Raw genomic sequence first — 24,131 nt, forward strand, 5'->3', positions numbered from 1 at the left:
TTTCACATCACTGCCAACCTAGAGCTACTACAGAACATCTACCATTATTCAGTTGTCCACACAGAAGCATGGAAAGAGATCATCCGTCACGGTATGAGAAATGTGAAAAGTGATAAACTACAATAACATTAAGTTTTTGGCATGAGGTACAAAAGTCCATATCTAGAAAGTCTCTTTTTCTGTGTAAAAGACTTAGATTGTGGACATGGTTCATTATGTTGTTAATGTCCCCTATATAAATAATTATGTCATAATTATATCTCAAAGCTCAAATATGGAAAATGTGATATAAAGTAGCTACTTTCTGTTGAGTACTTACTTCACTATTGGCTGTATTTTTTATTTATATGTGACTTTTATTATAATTTTATACTTAAAATGTTTTTATGTTTAATTTTTAATGTATTTATTTAATTCTCACTACTGATGCTGAAGACAGTATAATTGATAAGCCTGTAAAATATCTAGTTAAGTTACAGGGAAAAAATGAGAACTCAGGTATTCTTGATTCCAAAGCTCATGCCATTAATCTCTAGACTGTTCCTTGTCATGAGAACTATGTAACTCTTTTTTCAAAGACTTGTCTTGATTGAAAAAAAAGTCAGTATCATAATAAGGAAACAGAAGTTTTACCTCCCTCTCTGTTCCTTCTTTCTCATCTCTTTATATATAATCTAACTGTTATCTTTCACCAATTCCCCCCAATTTTGTTTCTAACCCTTATTTTAAACTTTCTATCAGTTTTGAAAAGCAAAGGAGTTATACTAGAAATCATCTATCAACAGTAGATAATTATTTTCCCCAAAACTGACCGGGATGCTTGATATTTGCTCCCTCACAAAATCCCCCAACAAACCTATGTGGCAAATGTCAAACACATCTTCAATGGACAACCAGAAACTTCAAGAGTGACTCAAAAATTCTAAGCCTCAATAAAAAGAAACATGCTCAACTTTATTAGTCATCAGGAAAACAAAAACTGAAACCACTATGTGATACCACTACATACCCACCAAAATGGCTACAAAAGAGACATACAAAGCTAAGTACTGTCCGTGGAGTGTGGAGTAATTGAAACACTCTCATCACTGGAGGGCATTCCAGTACAATGACTGGAAACCAGTTTGGTAGTATTTCCTCAAGTGAGGCAAATGCATCCTCCACAATACATGAATTCCACTCTCAGAAAATACTAAGCAAAAACATATGCATATGTTTACCAAAAGGCATGCACAAGACTGATCAGAGTAGCACAATAACAGCACAAAGCTATAAACAACTCAAACAGTCATTAAAAGGAGAATAGGTAAATAAATGGAGGTAAATGGAGGTATATCTATACAAAGAAATACTACCCAGCCATGAGAACACATGAACTACAACTACACGTGACACAGATTATCTTACAGCGTTTTAAGCGAAAAAAAAAAAAAAAATCTGGACACAACAAATACATGCTATGTGATTCTATCTACATAAAATTCTAAAATCGCCAACACTAATCTGTGGTGACAGAAGTCAGAATAGTGGTTATTTGCAGGGAATATATATTCACTGGAAAAGTACACAGCAGAGATTTTGGGGAGCTGGTGATGTTTTATTTCTTGACCTGGATACTGGTTAGGCAGATGGGTTCAATTTGTAAAAACAAATCATGGGTACATTTTGTTTTTCGATCTATACACTTTTCTGTATGCATTTTATAAGTTAACAAAAAAAAGTATACCTAAAGAATGTCTCTGCTGTGTATATCACGCTGGCTAATTTATATTCTTAGGACCAGAAAAGTAAAAACATATACCTGTTATTATCATTTCATCATCAAACCTTTTCAAGAGTGGACAAAATCTACATAATTAAAAGAAAAACAATGTGTCGGGGAGGGTACTCAAAAATTCTAACTTATAAAAACTTCCACTAATTTCTCAAATTGGACTTCATAGTACCTTAAACAAAGTTTTACATCAAAGTAGAAATGTAACAAAACCCATTCATTCATTAATTCACACTCATTCATTCACTCCAAAGTTATTTCAGTGACTACTAGATTCGAGCACTTGAGGATCTGGGGGAAATTCATAATTATTCTGGTGCTTGGGGAACAAAGGCAAATGCCTGTCAGCACTAGGTGGAGATGACAAACCAGAAAAGAGCCTGGGTGTAAGTGAGAGGGATGGGGACCGTGCAACACTGTTAATAACATGCCCCTATGTAAAGAGTCCAGCAGCAACTACTCAGCACCAACAGATTCTTTTCATGTCACTTCAATGGAAATCACAATGTACAATGTGAAACCAACCAGTTTTCAAATGTAGGCTCTTGAAAAGAGAACAAACAAGAAACACTGTGACAAAGCACATCTGTGAGCCCAATCCAGCATATGGCTGCCAGTTTGTAACATCTGATTAAACTCCAGAGACATGAATGCTTAACTGGTTGACAGCCGTGAGGGGCTCATTTGCACGTTAGGTGCCCAACCCCTCAAGCATCATGCTCATTCTCTGCTTCACTGTAGGCTTAGGATTGACAGTTTAAAAATAAAATGCTTCATTACATACATTATGATTCGTTCTCACAATGAAATACTATGCAGCCATTTAAATGAATGAGACAGAATTACTGTGTCCTAACATATAATGCATTTCCATGAAATATTTTTGAGTTAAAACCAATGAAATCAGGACTTCAAGTGGAGTTTCACATTTTTTATTTTTATACAGACACGCACCCATGTTTAGAAAACTAAACATCAAACTCTAATCAGAGGAGTGCCACGGAAGAGGTGGGCAGAAGTTTGGGTGGCAACAATTTCACTTTTTATTTTATTTTCATTTCACTTTTTATTATTTCATATTATCTTTTGACTGCTTCCATGTATTCATATGTTTTAGGTGAACAAAAGCCCTAGAGCAGAACTCCCAGTTCCCCGTGGATATGGCCTGCTACTTCTTTCATTAGTTCCAGTTCAGAACCAGTATCAGCCCCGCCTGATCCAGCCTCCAGGGGAAGTTGCTCTGCAACATGGCATCACCCAGTTTTTCTCGGTACCTTCCTCCTGCTCACAATACACAGAGCTGGAGAGAGGGGCTTCTTGTTAACTGCTTCACACTCAGCACGCAAAAGGGAGTCGTTAAGTCAAGTGTGTCAAACGGTTTCTATACGAAACCAAGAGGTTTCATATAGTCAGTCATTCTCAGACAAAGAATCCTGTTTTCCTGCTCACCAGATCACGTAACCTGCTTTCACTGTTAAAAGTGACAGAAGAGAGGACCTGAAGGAACAGTTCCTCTGTGGAGACATTTTAAAATAACCTTAGGGGTTTTAAAAACCACAAAAATAACAGACTGTGAGCTCCTGACTGAAAGCACCATACTCCCTTTTGATTTCCAGCAAAGAAGGCAGAAGAAACAATGCAGACAATGACTAAGGACCCAGTTGACAAACCATATAATTTCTTTTAAAATATTGGTTCTATTTAAATCTTCTAATGCTAATTTCTAAATCATAAGTCTTGATACAATGTAATATAAAATGTAAAAGAGCCTTGTTTACCTTTTCACAACATTTTTGTCTTCTTTTTTAAAAGAACTATCAACATATTCTCTTTGGTTGCTACTGTGTTAGTATAAATAACTTCTCCTTCCACATTTAATTTTCAATATCCATTTTAATACATATTTCCATTCTCCTTGCTTAAAAATAAAAAAAAAGTATTATTGTAAGGTAATGTCTATTTTCATTGCCCATAATTTCAATGACATTTTCAGTCAAAAATACATCAACACCTGGTCTACAGAATGAAAAATATATAGAGTGAGGCCAAAACGAAACCTAAACCTGATTTCATAGGGTGATACGTATTGCCTTTTAATCACTTATTTTAAGGAGGATATAAAAAATTGCCATGATTTTTAAATCAGTAAGACATTTCTATACCCCTTCACATAAATGGATCAGGAAATTACAACCAGGGTTGCCCTATAAAACATGTGACCAAAAAGATGGACATTTGTGTTAACTGAAGGCTAGTTTAATTTATTAAAATTATCTGAAAGTATGCATGTTCCCAAATACTTGATGCAACTCTTCATATATCTATTCAATTCAAATGGGTAATGCACACCCTTGACTGTTAGTTACAAAATTATTTTAAAATTATTACCCTTACATTTTTTCACCTACTGTTATGATCATTGCAGTTAACAAGTGGAAATAAACAAAGGCCTAACAGAAGCCCAGTGAAAGAACAAATTTAAAAATCTTTGTAATATTGTGGGTTTAGAAGCTGGGTGAGGCAAGAATGGGTATTAAACAAAATAATTTGTGAAATAAAAATATACAGATCTCTTTGTGAAAAGCACAAGGAATATTAAATGCATGGGTATACTGATCACAGCTGTGTAAAACAAAACACTAATATCAGTTACACAACTCTAATGGGTAACATTTTTAAGCCACAAGAAGCTGTTACTGGTTTTGTTGGCTATCCAATGGAATTTTACTCTGTACTTTAAACAGGAAAATTTAACTGACCAAGAAACCAATATTAATTAAGTACCTGTTAAAAACCATACTTCATTAAAAAATCCACATATTCATAACATGTATTTTGATCTCTTTTGAATATTTAAAAATTATTGCTTGAAATGATATTTTTAGTATTTACTGAAAATACAGAGTTCAAACTCTAAAGGGCCAATACGTAAAACATATGGCTCCAAAAGGCAAGAGTCCTGTTGTGTCTAAATTGTAACCTCTTACTGGCATATTATAAAATGTTTAACTACAGAATTAAAAATTTCCAGTCTATGAAATATAAACATGGGCTAATTGTTAGGATCATTACTTGAATACAGTTTCTGACACACTTTCAAAGAGATTTATACTAGATCGAAGGATATGCATAACTCTTATGATTCTGAAGCTGATAATATCCCAACTTAAATAGCTGAGCTGCATTAGAGGAAATGTGTCAAAACCATACACTGAAAATCAAAAAGTGCATTATTGATTGTATTTGGAGCCAAGCATAGTTGCATGACTAATTTAGTCTGCATACTTAAAAAGTGATATAAATAGGCTTAAAATAAAAATACACTGAGAAAATATACCCTACATTAATGAAATATGACAGCAATGTATATTCAAATGTTCATGCCTGCAAGAATAAACCTATTTTCCCATGTTTGGGAAGACAAATTTTGGAGACGGCCCACATATTCATCCCTTAATCCTATGGTTCTTGCAAAAAGGAATGCAGACTTCTTTTAAGAGGAGAGCCACAAAGTTTAGAAACAAATGACTCATTTCTCAGCCTTTATCCTATGCCTTTGCTTTGTTTCCCCCCAGAAAGAGCCTGTGAAAACATCTGTGCTAATACAACCTTTCTTTCATATGTAAGACATGGTAGGCAGAGTGTCAAGGGCACCCAAGATTCCGAGCCCCGCACAAAGATGTCCTGGCTAATCCTGCCCCTTCAGTGTGGCCAGAAAGCACAAATATGGTGGCAACCACTCTCTACTGTATAGCACTTTCTATGGTTATGGATGGTACAGCAATTCTTATGACTAGATTATATTGTATCACCCCCTCTTGGTAAACTAAACAGGAATATTCTCCTGCTGGCCTTGAAGAAGTATGCTGCCATGTTGTGATAGGGCCGTGTGGCAAGGAACTGCAGGTAGAATTCTGTGAGTTGAGAGCTGCCCCTGGGGGACAGACGCCAAGAAAATGGACACTTGAGTCCCACAGCTCAGCAAGAACTAAATTCTGTCAACAATCACAAGAACCTAGAATATGACCTTGCACTCCAGAAAGATATGTGAAGTCTTGAAGACACCTCCAGCAGTGAGGCCAGCTGAGTAGCACCCTGGACTCCTATCCCACAGAAAATGTGAGATAATAAATGTATGTTATTTTAAGCTGCCCAATTTTTGATTTTTTTTTTTGCATCATAGAAAACTAATACAAATAGTAACATGCTAATATGATTTGCTAAAGTCTTTGTGTTCTAAGAGAAACTTAGGTTGTGCAGTAACAAAAACACTTTTAATTTTGCGGCAGTTCAAGGCCTTTTCCAGTTCTCTAGAAATACATGTTTTATACCTGAACTGCTGGGTTTCTTTTTATCTGAACCTCTACATTTCAACACCTAACTTCCATTTTCTTTGGAAGGTGTGTAAAATTAGAAGTAAACACAAATGCATAGTATTTCATGTAGTACTCTATATTTGTAGAGCAGTGTGCTATTTAAAAGGTCCTGTGAGTTTCTGCAACGATACCAGCAGAGGCATATATTCTACCCTCTATAAATTCTCCCAGAAAAGACAGATGGATCAACTAGGGATGCAAAACCAAAAGCTCACTGACAACACTTAGAGCAAAACTGGCTGTTGAGACATCTCCATGAGTAACCAAGTGCAAGCTGGTGTGGATGAAACACCATGAGCTATAAACCTCACAGGGTATTCATATATTTCAGGAAGAAGCAGAGAGAAGCAACCAGGTTTTGATACACCACAGAAAAAAAGAACTCTCCAATTTCCAAGGGCTCACAGGGAGTGTAGCATTGCTTTATAACATCAGTTGAACCTGGTGGGAATTTTTGTGGATTTGATCTCTGAGTGACTGCAAGAAGTCTGTGGGAAAAATGAAGTTCTGTGAACCCTCAGAATTCACCAGTGCACCGCCCCCTTCCAAGAAGAAACTGCTGAAAGTAGAATATCATTTGTCCAAGAAAAAGATAAAGAAGGCCAAAGAAAAAGCAATATCCTGATAAAAGATGAAAAGATGATAGCCCCTAGAAGATGTGTATACATAGCTCTCCATACTTCTTTTAACACTTCAGTGAATAAAACAGAATGGTAAGTTCTAGAACGTGAAGGTACTAGACATCTATTCTGACCCACACTTCCCTTTTAAAAGCTTAGGAAGACTAATTCTATATAAAAATGAGCAACAGAGAAAGATCCAGCTAAATCTAGTACAATGTTCTTATAAGAAACAAGAATAAGGAACAGAATAATATTTACCACAAACCATTAAGGTCTGTCAAAAAAAAAAAGATAAGAAACAGATAAGAACCCAACCATAACTTAGTATTTCAATGGAATTTAGAATTAAGAAGAAGAAATAAACATAAATCATCAATAAAAATTAGAAAAACTAAAAAATGAGGTGACAGTATTAAGGGTTTTGAAATTAAAAAAAAAAACAATTTTAAGAATGAATACTAAACTAGAAGGAGCATACGAGCAAAAAATATCCCCAAAGTTTATGATATATGAGGGGGGAAAAAGGTGAAAATAAAAACAAAAAAATAAATCACTGAATCTAGGAAAATGATCTAGCCATTCATTTATATCCTGTATACTCCTTGTATTTTTATTACACTTCAGTAAAAAAAAAAAAAGAAAAGAAAAGAAAAAAAAAAGAAAATAGAGCACTGTGAAAAAGATAAAAGCGCTTCAAGATAAAGTTGGCCTTAATCTTTAATGCCAGAAGACTGTGATCTGCATCCACATTTTAATGAAACTCCTCTCATAAAAGCCTCCAAACACTTTCTAGGTCCAATGACAGTTTGACTCTTCAAAACTTTTAACCTCGACGATCACTCCTTTATTTCTGCGCTGTCTCACTCTCTGATTTCCCTTCTAAACTTCTTGGTCACTCACTTTTAATCTCTTTGTGGGTTTTTCTTCTTCCACAAGCCTTTCAAGAATTGGGATTTCCAGGCTCCATATTTGGCTATTTTCCCCTTTTACTCAAATTCTCTTCCTAGGCAATGATATCATGCCTAAAGATCTCAGCTTTCACACACACACACATACACACACGTACACATACACACACATGCTACTGATTCTCAAATCCGTATTTCTACCTTAGGTCTCTCTCTCCTGATATCCGCTTAAATCAAACTGCTGATGAGATCTATTAAATAGCTCACTGTTCCCCTCAGAAAACTTACTTCCCACCTGGCTCACCTTATCTGCAAGAAGTGGCCATTTCCTCTTACTGGATAACTGCTTTTTCTCTATCTGCTATCCTAAGAAAAAACTTCTTTCAACACTCCTATACTTCTTGTAGCTTTCCCTTATTTTTTTTTCATTAAGGAAAAATAAGGAATCTACTTCTGGATTAAATAGGCAATATTACTATCTTTACTTTGTCACTATTCAGTCACTTCTTAATCTCCTACATTCTAATTATTCATCCCTTTAGCAAACTGCCCTCTCTGTAGAATTGATGATGCTATCATTTTATAATAATTTTTATTATATTTATAATATACATATATATTATTTTACTTATAATAAAATAAATTATATTATGTATAATATAATTTAATTATATTATGTACAATATAATTTTATTATATTATGTACAATATAATTTTATTATATTATGTACAATATAATTTTATTATATTATGTATAATATAATTTTATTATATTATGTATAATTTTATTATATTATGTATAATATAATTTTATTTTATTATAAATAAATTATTTACAATAATTTTCCCTTTCAAGTGTGATTATAAATTCTTTACTACCTGATTTGCCTTATACTACTCTGTCTGCTCAGTCTCTGTTTACACTCATACTCCCTAGACATTCACTGTCACCTATATCATAGAATTTTCCAAGTACTTGGATAAAGTGAGAGGGAGAGAAGGCGTAAGATGGAGGGGTGGATGGAGGGAGGGAGGAAGAGAAGGAGAAAGAGAGAGGAGACACATTATGGAACAATTAACTACCTAGGCTTCAATAATTCAACTTATTCTGGTAACACCCTCTCCTAGTACACAGATCAATGTTTCAAATATCTATACACAGAAATGAAAAAGTTACAACTGAGAAATACTGAGCATTTTTAAATGTTTTCACAAAACCTACTCTGCTTTCTTAGCTCCCTCTTGTTTTTCTTCTGAATCATCAAGAAATAAATTTGCAATGGTTTCTAATTCCCTTTAATCAGCAACCTCCAATAAAATGTTGTTATATAACCTCTTGACCACTAAACAGCTTCTCACATTGGTTCCACACTTCCTTTCCTTTGCTATTGTGACCATACTGTTAAATATCTTCATGATCTTACAGACTCTTGTAATAGCCTTCTTTAATTTCTGTCTTTCATCTCTCTCTGCTTGAATCAATTCTAAATATTACTAATGTCATGTCATTCAATCTGCTCAATTCCTTTATGTTCTCTATGCTGTCTTTAGAAGTAACAACAAAATGCCACTGCCTGGCATTAAAAAATCCTGTGCCAATTTGCTCCCAATGTTATCTCCTGACATTCCACAACCTATTCTACTAATGTCTGCAAACCTATCTCATATGTGTGGGCCTCTGTGTTTTTTAAACAAAGTATTTTCCGGAGTGCCTGGGTGGCTCAGTCAGCTGGCCAGCCGACTTTGGCTCAGGCCATGATCTCACGGTCCATTACTCTGTGAGTTCGAGCCCTGCGTCGGGCTCTGTGCTGACAGCTCAGAGCCGGGAGCCTGCCTTGAATTCTGTGTCTCCCTCTCTCTCTGCACCTCCTCCACTTGCACTCTGTCTCTCTCTCTCTCAAAAATAAATAAACATTAAAAAAAAATAAAGTATTTTCCTTGCCTATAATAATTTGTAATTTCTCATTCTCTCATATAAAATGTTATCAAGCCTCCAAATGGAGTTTGGGGAATCAATTTCTCACTATTCTTATTATCATATCCCACAAGCTCCTCTTATGCAATGTACAGAATTTTTCAAAATGTGTTTTCAATCATATTGTTACTTAGAAAATTACACAAGAAAAAATGTTCACTACCATGTCTATGTAGGTGACTTATAATAGAGATCCATCTCTGCTAATGACAATCTGCTAGTCTGGACTCTCACACAGATAATAATGACAAACTAGTCATTTTTTTTTTTTTTTAATGATCTTAAGAAAATGGAGATAGTTAAGAGCAAAGACAAGAAAGTTTTTCACTCAAGGAAATCCCCTAATCTATGTGGTGAGGAATGGCTAGAACTCAAGCAGAAAGCTCCAGACTTAATAGCCTGGAGAGTAAAAAAAAAAAAAAAAAAAAAAAAAAAAAAAGAAATTGAAAGTACCAGGTCAGCTGAAATGCAAGAGGAGATATCCAAAAACTGAGGGAGGAGGCGCCCTGAAATCCATGTCTACATTCTTTCCCAAATTCTTGGCGGACACCTGACTACACGTGCAAGCAGAGCATAAAAAGCACCGTCTGGAAAGTTGAAAGAGATTTTTGGCTGCCATCCATCACAAGAGATTTGTGAGTTTGAGTCCAGACAAGTAAGCTGCCTACTAGAATAAAAATCAACTCTCTTTAAAAGATAATCAAACCTACAATCTTGAAAACATATGATGTATAATGTCTGGTACACAATAAAAATTACTAGACATGCAGAGAAACAAGAAAATATGACCTACAGGTAAGAGAAAAAAATCAATCAATGCAAACTTACCTTAAGTTGACCCAGATGTTAAAATTAGCACAGAGGGATTTTAAAACAGCTGTTAAAAATATGTTCAAGAGCTTAAAGAAAAAGATAGTCATGATGAATAAAAATATGGGGAAATGCTCATTAAAGAAATGAAATATAAACAAAATGGAAGTTTTAGAACTGCAAAGTACAATATCTGTATTGACCATTAACGGGGTTAGCTTAACAGCCCACTGGAGATGTCAGGAGAAAGGATTAGTAAACTTGAAAATAAATCAAGAGAATGTATCCAATTTGCAAAGCAGAGAAAACAGAAACAATAAAAATGGGCAGAATCTCAGTCATTTGTGGCACAATGCCCCCCCCCCCCCCGCCCCCCACGAAACCCTGAAGAAGAGGAGGGCATAAAGCAGTAATATTATTTGGAATTATAAGGGCCAAAAATGTGTGAAATTAGATGCAAAACATAAGCTTTTGTGTTAAAAAATGTCAATATTTCAAGAAATGTAAACACCAATCTCCCACCACCACCACACACAAAAAGGCACACTATGGAGAAACTGGTGAAAACCAAACAGGAAGAGAAAATCCTCAAATACAAAGCAACTGCAAACAGGGTAGTATCAGTATGAATGAAACAGGAATTTACATCAGAAAAAGATCAGAAGACATTTGAAGCATTTTGAAATGCTAAAAAAACAAACAAAACAAAACAAAACAAAACAAACCAACCCTGTGAACCCTAAATTCTATATCCAGGGAAAATTTCCTTCATAAATAAAAATGAAATCAAGGCATTTTCAGATAATGAAAACTGAGAGGATCTGTTGCCAATAGATCTGCACCACAAAATGTATATATTCTGGCTTTATATATATGCATACATGACTGTCAGTATACTTTTTTTAATGTTTATTTTTGAGGGAGGGAGAGAGAGACAGAGACAGAGAGAGCGAGAGAGCGAGAGAGCGAGAGAGAGAATGAGCAGGGGAGGGGCAGAGAGAGAGGGAGATAAAAGATCCAAAGCAAGCTCTACTCTGAAAGTCAGCGCTTAACATTGAGCCACCCAGGTGCCTCTGTCTGTATACTTTGTATACATGTAGATATTCTGATTCTGCACAGGGCAGATTTGCCTTATACATCTCCGTTTAAAGTTCTTCCAATAGATCAGCTGTCTTTTCTCTTTAAAATAATTCAGTGAATACACTTGATGTGTTTGTGTATGCTACTTAGCTTTAATCTACAAGGAGAGGTGGTTACCATTTAAAATAGACTAATCAAAAATCCCGCCTATAAGGACACTTACCAGCTGAAGTATCTCAAATCAGAGGCTCTCTCAAAAGGCAGCTAAAGTAAGCACTTCAGATATTGCTAATTATACGTGCACCTGAGTGTTAACTAGTATAAGGAATATCAGAAATAATTTTTCACTAGTGAAATGAATGTTATTCTTTATATGTGGTGACTGAAAATATTTTAGGGTTACTGCAGCCCTTTCATAAATACAGTATGAGAATCAAGAGACTATAGACTATCTACATGTATGTTTTACCTGCATCCTGTCTTCATGTAGGATCTGCCTTCTGACCTAAAAAAAGGGAGCAGATTCTGACGTCAGAATAGCGTTTAATATATTTCAGAGTGAAAGTGTGACGTAAGGTGCTTGAAAATGTGCCTTATAAAATAAGTGAGAGTTGAGAGTTCATCTGACTTGTCAAAACAGGTTATGTGACTGATCTTCAAGCCAACTTGTTGGTCAGTATTATATACGTGACAGAACTCACCTAAGATTTGTTTTCTTTCACCTAGTAGTGGTTCTGGGGCATACAGCTTTCACTCTTTAATACTTAGCTTCAGTTTGTAATCTCCCTTACCGCTCCCAACTCTACCTCCCTCACTTCACCTGCCTAAAAATAAGAGTAATTACAAAATCAACGTCTTTGCATACCCTTTATAAAATACTATATGTAGTAACTTTGTTTATATAAATTTATTTTTACATATATTCATGGTTGCATTCTAGTTTGGCAGTTTACATTAATAAAATTTACATAAGAACACAACAGAGAACACAGTTTGATATGAAGTAATATTTTTAAGTGTACAATTAAGTAAATGAATTTGTTCAGGGAATGAATACATAAAGAATTTATTGATTCACTGATTTTATAGCTGATGAGGATTTTAAAGGTCCAGAGAGATCCTTTCTCTGACTTAGGAAAATTTTACCAGTACATCACAAATGTTTTTGTTTTTCACCAAAGAAAATACCACAAACTTTTTTTTTTCTTTTATTTTTCATTCATTCATTCATTCATTCATCCATTCATTCAATCATTTATTTTTTAGAACATGAGCAGGGAAGAGGCAGAGAGAGAGAGAGAGAGAGAGAGAGACAATCCCAAGCAGGGTTCTATGCTCTCAGCGTGGAGCCTGACGCAGGCTTTCTCAGGAACCATTAGATCATGACCTGAGCCAAACCCACTCGGGTGCTTGGCTGACTAAGCCACCCAGGCACCCGACCCACTACTTTTCTTTTAAAATAAAGTTCTTTCAAGCATGACTTTTATTGATATGAGTGAACTTATCTTACCTCCAAATGGTATCCAACCCTGATGAAGGCACAAAGTGGGTCAAAAGCTCCAGTACCACAGGTCAGAAGATGTGTCCTATTATAGTGATGCAAAACTCGAACATAATTTGCACATTCACTCTATAGCAGGGAAAAAAAAAAAGGAAGATACTGGTTAATATAAAAAAAAAGTTTAGCCCTTTTTAATTTTTGTATTTCCTAACGTACAAATCTCATGTTTAAGCCTCCCATGGCTAGTGGGGGCATGTGGGACAGATGACAGAGGGCAAGGAACAGTGGAAGAACAGACTGAGGTGGCCAAAGCACACTGCAGTTAGCCACGCTGTGTGAATTACACTTATAATGGGATTCTGTCACTTTTCAGGTATTCTAGAAATGTATTCAATATAAAGATTTGCATGGCAATATGTTCCACTAGGTAATTAAGTTATTCCCAATGCTGTTATTTTTTTAAAGTACATGTAAACAGTGAGTAAGTACAAAGTCAGAAAACCAATAATTAGAGAAAGCTTCATTACTCTCAAGGAAACATATACAGACTTTAAGGCATTACTGAGTTTTTTAATGGTTAGGGAAAATAAGTCATATATTCATATTCATACATTCACATACAGCACTTTTATAGAGAACTTTCAAAGAAATATATAGAAAGCTAACCAAGAGAAATACTTATTTTATACCTATAAGACTGCTGTCCAGGAATCAGCAAAAAATTTCTTATAATGGACCAGGGAATAAATATATTTAGTTGAATGGTCTCTGTTCCAACTACTTACTGGTCTCTGTTCCAACTACTTACCTCTGTAGATAAGGCATGAAGGCATCCAGAGATAATACAGAAACGATTGTGTGCAACTGGCTTCCAATGAAACGTTATTTACAAAAATAGAAACTTTATTTACAAAAATAGAAACTTTATTTACAAAAAAATTTACAAAAATAAAAAACTTTAAAACTTTATTTACAAGTATATTTGGCCAAGAAGCTCTAGTCTGCCTATACTTGGATCCAAATCTAAGTTTTTTGAGGACATAGTATTTATTTTACACACCTTTTATTCCCTGCTTAATCAAACACAGTACCAAATATATTGTATATGCTTATGAAATTTTACTACATAAATCACTAGGTGAGTTTCATGACCAATAGGCTGAATGAAAAGAAGTCTAAAACTGCTCAAACCAACTTGTCTAAGTTAATTACAGCAAACACCTTCTTGGTAAATTAGGTACTGCTATTTCATTCAAAAATTTTTTTAATGTTAATTTGTGTTTGAGAGCGAGAGAGAGCAAGCGAGCAGGGGAGGGACAGAGAGAGAGAGGGGGAGACACAGAATCGGAAGCAGTCTCCAGGCTCTGAGCTGGCAGCACAGAGCCCAACACGGGGCTCGAACCCACGAACCATGAGATCATGATCTGAGCCGAAGTTGGACGCTCAACCAACTGAGCCACCCAGGCACCCCGGATACTGTTATTTCACTTAAAATAAGTTACAGGGGCGCCTGGGTGGCGCAGTCGGTTAAGCGTCCGACTTCAGCCAGGTCACGATCTCGCGGTCCGTGAGTTCGAGCCCCGCGTCGGGCTCTGGGCTGATGGCTCAGAGCCTGGAGCCTGTTTCCGATTCTGTGTCTCCCTCTCTCTCTGCCCCTCCCCCGTTCATGCTCTGTCTCTCTCTGTCCCAAAAATAAAAATAAACGTTGAAAAAAAAATTAAAAAAAAAAAAAGTTACAAAATACTATTTTAATGCTAAATATTACTTTAATATCAATACATGCAATAGTCAGGAAATATAACGTTTTATAAGGATGGTTTGTCCTTATAAAGTCTCTCATATAACAGTATCGAATGAAAAAGTCACCAGAACTATCTTACCATAAATGATCCATATTATGGCATTCCCTTGGTAAGAATGAGGAACATACTACTACCCTGATTATCCACAGCACGTAGATATATTTTTTTCAATTTCCAACTCATAGCATTTTATTATGAGAGTGACCCATATCACTGGAAAAATCTAATCATTCAGACATGGAGAAAATATTCTATCACTAGAAGCACCTGCTTTTCATGTCATCAGACGATGTCACACCTTGAATGAAACGAACAACATTTGGCTCTGCTGGGCTGACAATGACATAGCCTAAGAGTGTGTTCAATTAGTGTGCATCATGCTACGAACTAAGGCAGCAAGAATGTCTTGACTCACTCCTTGGCTGTGACCCAGTTGCTACAGAGACTCAGGAGTTGGTGTAACGTGTGTTAGCCTTTTACATGTTTTTGTTTTTGTTTTTCTCTCACTATAAAAAGAGGAAAAAAAAGGATAAGTTAACTTTCAAAAGGAGATGTGCATGCCTTCTTCCAAACACGTGTACTGTGTCATCAGCAGCTACTCCAGGCACAGGGAAGTCCCTTCGTACAGGTTTTAGTGTGCTCAGAACTGGGTCGGGGCCACTGCTCCTGCACAAGCTCACACGCTGCAGGGAAGTTATGGAGAGATGGAATGTTAATTCTTCCAGTAAGAGAGACCCTAAGCACATCGTGGAAGAGGTAAAGCATGCATACTGCCTTTGCCTTCTCCTTTCTTTTCATTTTCTCTCCTTTCGTTTCTTTAGTAGGTTCTAATGGACTCATCAAAGCAAAATGAAATCTCACAAAGAATGTACTTCGCTTTCCCTTGAATTAAAATTTGACCCGAAATTATTTTTTCCACAAATATGTAGGAAATAAGCATTAGTATAAGAAATTCATAAATCTGAGTGGATAAAAATATAATAAAACAAAAACCAAGACCCGCTTTACTCGCTTTACTCTAACCCTTCATTGAAATTAACTTGTAAATAACTATGTCTAAATGTATATGTATATATGGGTACATGTACATATAGTTTTTTTCTTCCTGAATCAACTGCATATATGCCTTTTGGGAGCAAATAAAAGGTTAGGGAGTCAATCCCTTGTGACTGACCAGGGATATAATTGATGATGTGTTTAATTTACAATGAGTAATACTTACTGCGTCTTTTCCTTTCATTATGCATTCTTCTATTTTTAGTGCTGTGCTAGGCCAGTGTATCTGAAATAAAAGACAATGCACTATTATGCAAATGCATACAAAAATAAACCATACTGAAAAACCATTTCATTTTTTCTGGAATTCCAATATGTGTTCATTTTTTTCTATTTCCTCAGAAGATAAATTAAGACTTTATCTTCTTTACATCATTATTCGTATAATGAAGGCACTTTCATTTGAGCTTTTATTACAGGCTAAAACTTAGTTAAAAAAAAGTCTTTCTTAAGGCTCCTTCAAGTCTCAGCCTTTCAGAAGCCACCCACAATTCAAGCAGCCCTGCTCTGTACTTAACCTGCCCTGAATTCTGCAGTCCAGTCTCTCCCCTGAACCTGACTGTCTGCTCCTCCTGGTCAGGCACCACCTTAGTTCCCTTTTCATTTTTACCACTGAGCCCAGAGCTTGGCGTATGGGGACTTGGTAGTGTTTGCTAAGTGACGGGATGAAAGGATGCATGACTCCTACATCCTGGATGGACACCCAGACTGCCTCCAAACCTCTAGCACAACAAACATGGTACATCTTTGTACATGTCCCTCTGAGATCTATAAAAGTGCATCATTGCTATCATATGGTACCAATGGAGCGGGATTGGTATACATGACTCAGAAGTAGAAATACTGGGTCTTAGGCAAACACAAATTTAATCTGTTAACATAGCGCCACACTGTTCTCTAGAATGGCAACATGTTCATACTCCACCAGCAATATCCCGTATCCTCACTGACACCTGCATTACCAGCTTTCTAATTTTTGTACTAAACACCTCAAATTCAGTATTTAATTTAATCCTTACTACAACTTTATCAAAGATATGGTATTACTTCAGGACCTCCTTTTTAAAACAATTTTTTTTTTTATGTTTACCTTTTGAGAGAGAGAGAGAGAGACAGACAGACAGACAGACACTGGGCGCAAGTCAAGGGGAGACAAAGAGGAAGGAGACACAGAATCCAAAGCAGGCTCCAGGCTCTGAGCTGTCAGCACTGAGGCCTGATGACGGGCTCAAACATAGGGACTGCGAGATCATGACCTGAGCCAAAGTCAGAGGCTCAACTGACTGAACCACCCAGGTGCCCGAGGGACCTCCTTTTAAAAACAAAAAAAATGTGTGTTTCTCTGTCTAGCTTCACAACACATTACATCTATGGTTTGGAACTCAAATGTGATCCATATAAGTGTAACAAGTGGTAAGTTTATCCCCACATCTGCTCAATCAATCACCCACCCCCTCCCAGACTGAAAAAGCTCAACTGAGCCCTTTTCTTGTGTCTCTCAGAATTCTGGGGAGCATCATCTCATGCTAATGTGTCATCTTCATGGTTTCTGCTGACCAAGTGATAGTAAATTCTGTTTTGGGAGATGCTGGCTCTCATGAGAATACTCTAATTGAATACTCTAATCTACTTGATTGCCTTCAAAGGTTTTCTCCTTAGATCCACAAGTACTGGGGTACAGGACTGCTAAGAAGTTCTACTTTTTCTACTTCCATGGCACTTTGAGCTAGGCTACATCAGTATTTCTTTGGTTCTCTTCTGTTTTAGGCAATCACTTTCTGTTCCCAAGTTAACATTCTGGTGAAGGAATGGAAACTTTCCAGTAGAGTAGCCTGGGGCTCTTAAGGTATTAATATTTCTACACATAACTTTCTCCTCCTCAGGGTGCTCATGAGTCCCCAGAGGAAGGGTTCAGGGATATCTTTCTACAACTCAGGGTCAATGTTTCCTGTCATTAGAGTATAGTTTAGGCCTGGGCCAGTCAGCCAGACTCTTTTCCTATCTATGGCAATTTGTCCCTTTAAGGTCCCTATTATCTCTCCCTGATTTCTCCCCTCCCTCCACCTACCACCATCCCATTCTGTGCTCTGCTAGCCTAAGAAAAAACTCTGGTTATCAAACTCAATATTCGATGTTGCTGATTGGAGGTATTTTTTTATTTAGTGAGCACACTGTTTAATTATTTTTTAATTAGTCGCCAATGTTTACAAATGAGAACTTTTGCATAAAAATCAAAACTTTCTGATTTGCTTCAGATTTTTCTTTTACCTAATTGACCCCTGCAGTCATTTGAGTTTTTGAAAACTGATTTTCTATATACGTATATATGTGTGTGTGTGTATATAACTGATTACATGTAACTGATTATAAAACATATATATATATATATATATTTGAATCCCACATATGGTCAAGATTTAATTTTTTTTAAAGCTATGTCCCATAAAAGTAATAAGTTAGGCATGTAGAAGAGGCTTATCACATACTATGTAGCCAAATCCAGTCTGATACATGAATAATATCAGGAATTTATAAAAGTAGGGTCAATGGCATTTTATTCTGATGCTTTTTACATAGCTACATGTATTATCATAGAAACAAGCATTCTATGGCTTGAATTACAGGTGTAACATCTTACTTTGATATTCTTATTAGTGTAACAGGTCCGACCAGGTTTCTTACTAACAGTACTCAACACCAGGTGTTCTTTTGCTTTCCTAATGCAGTATATAAACTTTAAAAAAAATCATGTATGTATATTTGTTTTACAACATAGCAAAATGACAAAGGAAAAAAGTAGGAGTGTGAAAGAAAACCAACTAAAAAGCCAAAGGCACAACATATAAAATCCTAGAATCGATGTGTATGATGGAAGCGGTGGATCCCGCAGTGAATCACACATGAGTCAGGAAGACATCACATAAACACATCAGTGTCAGGGACAGATGCACGCTTGCCTCAGCTTCAACAGAGTCACTAATACCATTACAGGGTAAACCTCCTAGAAGTGAAGTTGAATAAAAATTTTAGTGATCCATTATTTTGCAAAACATTTTTGCACCTGGGGTGAGATTTTTTTCAGATGATTTCTAAGACCCATTTTCACTTGAGATTCAATTTAGTTTTGGAATTAAGACTTTACTGTAGATGTGTAAACTATTCAAAAGGATATGCTAGAACATGTGCATATATATATATATATATATACACAAATATGTGGAATGTATACATAGCATATATTATATATACTGTATATTATATATACACAAGTATAAATACAAATTTATTTTAGGATCATCTATCACTGGGTATATTTTCATGACTAATTCAGTTATCAGCATCAATAAATCAGAAAATATATTTATAATGCTTTATATTCTTAACACACTTAGGAGAAGCAGGGCGATTCTTAAAATATTAGCATCCCTTATCACTTTTTCATCATGTAAAATGATGACTTATTTGCACTGTATTTACACAATTTCAAAGTATGAGATAACCAATTCTTTAGAAAAATATACCAAATTCAGCTTTTCAGTGTTGAAATAGTATCCAGAACAGTAAAACAACCTCAATGTATTACATCCTATATTCCCCTAAATGACTGCTTCATAATGATTATTTATTTCTAGGACTACTTAAATACACTGTTTAGGAAGCAATGTCCTACAAAATTTCTACTCATCTTTTGACACCTTTTGTTCTACATTATCTGCTCAAACAGGCTTAAAGATTGGGATACAACCTCCCTCCAGGGCAAATGAAAGACTAGTTTCCTAGTCTTCCTGACCAAGATAATAAAGATAATGTCTCCCTCTGGACAAAGGCTGAATACATTTGCTAACAGACACCTTAAGAGAGTTCATATTTCCTAAGCTTGAGGTTCATCGGGCATAACACATACTCCCTGTGTGTAGCATCTACCCGGGATGCTATGCATTACCCGCTGTGGGACTTAATGGGGACAAAGAAAATTACTGGAAACATGACGGCCATGCTGTATGCTATGCTGTGGCTAACAGAGTTCTTTGTCTCTGACCCATGCATCTCATAACTTCTGGCAGCATCTAGGAAACAGTGACAGGTTAACTTGTCTCACAAGTAAGATAAAATCTCAGACCCTTTACACTTGTGACACCAACAAAAGATACTGTATTTTGTGATAGTGAATACAATAAATGGCTTGCCTAAGGATGGTCAGAATATGTACTGTTTTTAGCAACAAATGTAATAATGTCAATTGCTCTAAGAACGAAACCTTTCCTGATATCTTTTTATATGGTATCTCTCCCTCCTTTGATCCTCTACAGTGTTCTTCTTACTTTCCCTACCTAAGATTATAACTGATTTATGCACGTAACTTTAGCTCCTTTATTACACTGTAAGTTATAGAGAACAAGGCATTATCTTATTTCAGTATCTTACCAATGCACAATCCCAACTAGGCACAATGCCTTCAATGCAGTCACTGCTTATTCAAGGTCTACTGATGGACTTGTATCAATCAGTACACCTTTATCACATTCTTTATAAAATCCATTCACTAAAAGAGTTAGTTTACAGTAAAATTTGAGTAACATAAGCTTGAATAACATAAAACTGCTGTAACCAGTGGCAAAGGAATGAGACAATTTTCACTTTAATCAGGAAGAAATTCTGTAGGATGTTAACACAAATCTAGGCTTTGAAAGACTTGTAGGATTTCTGAAGGAAATCACTCCGAGAGGATGGAAGGGAGAGATGCAGAAGACTGAATTATGAACACTTCCTAAAATAAAGTGATACGGAGAACTCTGCAACGGAACAATGTAATTATAGATTTACTCAAGTTTGTTGTTCTTTTTTTTTTTTTTTAATTTAATAGCCTTAGGATGGCACTCGAATGTTCGTTCATGTGACAAAAGATGACAGATCAAGACCCCACTGAAAATGGAGTTATTTTAAAGCCATCATGTACAAATATCCTATCAGGATAGTAAGGGAAATGACTGTCTTCATTTACTGTAGAAGTCTGGATGGCCTTTGGTTCTGTTCCAGAGTTTAGCATCAACAAAAACCCATACAATTAATCTGTTTTCCTGCACAAAACATTTTTTAAAGGCAGTTAAACTACAGGGTGTAATGCTATTTCCAACTTTTCTGTTCCAAAAAGAGGCATAAAAAGCAAAAGGTTAAAAATACATCATTTCATCACAATACTCCTATAATACAATTTAATTGTTCCAATACACATAATGGACTATTTACTATTCTTGCATATCTTAAAGGAGAAAAAAATAAAGTAAAAATTAAATTACAAGGCTATTTTTTCTGGACTCCCTACTGAGTCTCGTAATTATGCTACGATTAAGGATTTAACAGCTTACTGTTACAAGACGTTATGACACTCAGAGATTTAGAAAAGCAAAAACAAATGCACAAAGAGGGAATAATTTAACTGTCTAAAAAAAGACTTCCATTTTTATTTAAATAAATAAATAAGAAATAAAGTGATCCAGTAAATCTCTTTTCATGGGATATATTTAAATGGCTAAGTCACTATTATAATTTCATCTAATATTATTTTTCTAAATTTCATTTTTCTAAACACATTTCTATTTATATTTTGCCTATCTACATTTCACATCTATGCACAGTACCAGTGTCCATCGATGTATATTTTAACTATTTGTCCTATAAATAGCATGAAAAGAAAATAGATATAACACATTAAAAAAGTCCTAATGGTTTATAAATGATACTCTTTAACCTGACATATTACCGTTCTCAGTGTTTATGCTTCTATACTTAATCATAACGACTGTCATTATTCAAGTAGTTTATATGCCAAAATTATAATCTTTTGAACTATAAACAAGATTTGTATTTGAAATGTTTATACTCCAAAGCATTTGAACTAGAACAATATTATTACTACAGGAACATTATTGGCCTGCTTCATGCCCTTTTTAATGGATGAATTTACTCAAATGCTATCATTAATGTGAAATACCATGTGCCATTTATATGCAAATTATTTTTAATGCCTGTTCCACGCAGTAAAAAAATTAAATTCTAAAATACAAGAACTTCCTTTACTTTTGATGCGGTAAAGTCAAATAAATGGGAAAAGTATAAATACTTAGAAAAACCAAGTGTCTAAAAGAGTTCTCTGTACAAATATTCCAATTAACTAGTGTAATGTTAACTAAGAATAATAGTGGTGAGAATAATTTTAGAAAAAAACCCTTAAATTTAGAAACTTAGAGAAAAACTGCCGATGAATGTTTGTTAAATTTAAATACTAATATGGGATAGTCTATGAAGTCCCATAAAATATAGCTTACATAAATATATCTACTTTTGATTTCTTTGGGAAATGGAAAAGAAGAAAAGAAAATGTTGTACCTCAAACCAGTATTGCAATCTTCCAGAGAAAAGTTTTTCTTTGTTTTTCAGGAAATTTCAGTAATCCTCAAATGAGCACAGATTGCATGGGTCTATAAAGACTAAATACAGTCAAGCTAATCACTTACCATGGCTGAATACTGGAGCTGGCTTGGCTCTCAATCTCCGCCATAAGTAAACAGGTGGAGTAGAGTTCTTTCTTACACTTATCAGTGTTTTTTCTCCACTCCATTCCTGTCACCAACAACTAACTATTCCACTAGTTCTTCACCATTTCGAAGGTAAAATACAGTCATGCTAAGGAAGTAAGAACCAAGGGAAAACAAACACCACGTAACAAAAGGCAGGGCTCATGGTATACTGAAGACTGGTTTGGGGGACATGAAGTTCACACCAAAGCAGTAATTTGCTTCTCAGTGGTGTGTAACAGTGGGAAGAGCATAGGCTTCTCGGACAGACACACTTGGTTTTAAATTCTAACTACGACTTACTGGCTTCATGGCTTTATTTTCCTCTTCCTTCCATTCATCCAACATACTAATGCTCAAGTGATCACACATACTATAATAGCAGTTATGTTATGCACATCTTTAGAGACTCTCTCACTGGCTCATACGTTGAGTAGATTAGGTTTCAACAGCACAGTGGTCAATATTCTCCATGATCTTATCTCAACCACATTTCTATCTTTAACTCTCACTCCGTACCCTGTTCCCACCCACACCCCCCCACTTCACCTGTATGTGTTAGCCATGGTTATTAGTTATTATTTTAAACTACTCTAAAATTTCTGTTCTTTCCTCACTCTGTTCCCACTACCAATCTGTACAAATTAAAATTCCAAGTATCATTAAAAGTCCAATTTAAATTATATCCACTCCAGGAACCCCTACCTCCTAGATTTCGTATACTTTCTTAGCATTTTATTTAGACACTTATTATAGTTTCATTTAAACTGTGCTATATATGACAAATGTGTGTGTATGGACCTTCATTATATTACAAATATCTTATGGTAGGGATTGTTCTATTCATTTCTTCATTTTTCATATCCCTATGTGTCTTTCTAAAATGTAGTTGAGGGGTGTCTGGGTGGCTCAGTTGCTTGGGTGTTCAACTCTTGATTTTGGTGCAGGTCATAATCTCGTGGTCCATGGGATCAAGCCCTGCATTAGTCTCTACACTGACAGCACAGAGCCTGCTTGGGATTCTCTCTCCCTCTCTCTCTGCCCCTCCCCCCACTTGTGCTCTCTCACTCTCTTTCAACATAAATACATAAACATTAAAAAAAATTAGAATATAGTTGAATGGCCCTAAAATTATGTAGGACTCTTTCACCTTACTTAGAAATGGTAGCACATTAGAATCATGTTCTGATTCTATGTCTAGTTTACAAAATAAATTTTTCTCATGGAACATAGAAAACAGTATAAAAGTATTTTATTTTTATTATTTTTTTAAATGTATATTTATTTTTGAGAGAGAGACACACACAGAGTGCAAGGGGGTAAGGGCAGAGAAAGAGGGAAACACAGTAGCAAATACTTAGATGGCACTTAGTATGTTCTAGGCACTGCTTAGGCATTTAATAACTCAATGAATTGTCTCAAAAAGCTGTGAGATAAGTATTATGATTACCTCTCTGTCACGGATGTGGAATAAGTTGCCCTAGCTCACTCATCTTGTAAGTGGCAGACTGGATATGGGAGCCCACAGCAGTGTGAGTATGTACTCTGTGTTCTTGCTACCACATTCTAGTACTTTTCAAAAAGTGTAGTAATATCTGTGAGGGGCCCCTGGCTGGCATCTGACTTCAGTCAGGTCATGATCTCACGGTTT

The 24,131-nt window shown here is 35.6% G+C and overlaps 1 protein-coding gene across 1 annotated transcript in view; it reads right to left on the reverse strand.

Annotated features, from left to right (window-relative positions):
- Positions 1-24,131, reverse strand: part of SEMA3E (semaphorin 3E) — a 237,298-nt gene that overhangs the window by 69,733 nt on the left and 143,434 nt on the right. The window contains exons 3-4 of the mRNA XM_047097093.1: positions 16,072-16,131; positions 13,057-13,176 (exon numbers count right to left, since the gene is read on the reverse strand). Coding sequence (XP_046953049.1) covers positions 13,057-13,176; positions 16,072-16,131 — 180 coding nt within the window. The remainder of the gene's footprint in view (positions 1-13,056; positions 13,177-16,071; positions 16,132-24,131) is intronic.

Source organism: Lynx rufus, unplaced genomic scaffold, assembly GCF_022079265.1.
Source record: "Lynx rufus isolate CCGP_SWC_20201006 ecotype Redwood Valley unplaced genomic scaffold, mLynRuf1.p SCAF_4, whole genome shotgun sequence".
Classification (NCBI taxonomy): Eukaryota; Metazoa; Chordata; class Mammalia; order Carnivora; family Felidae; genus Lynx; species Lynx rufus.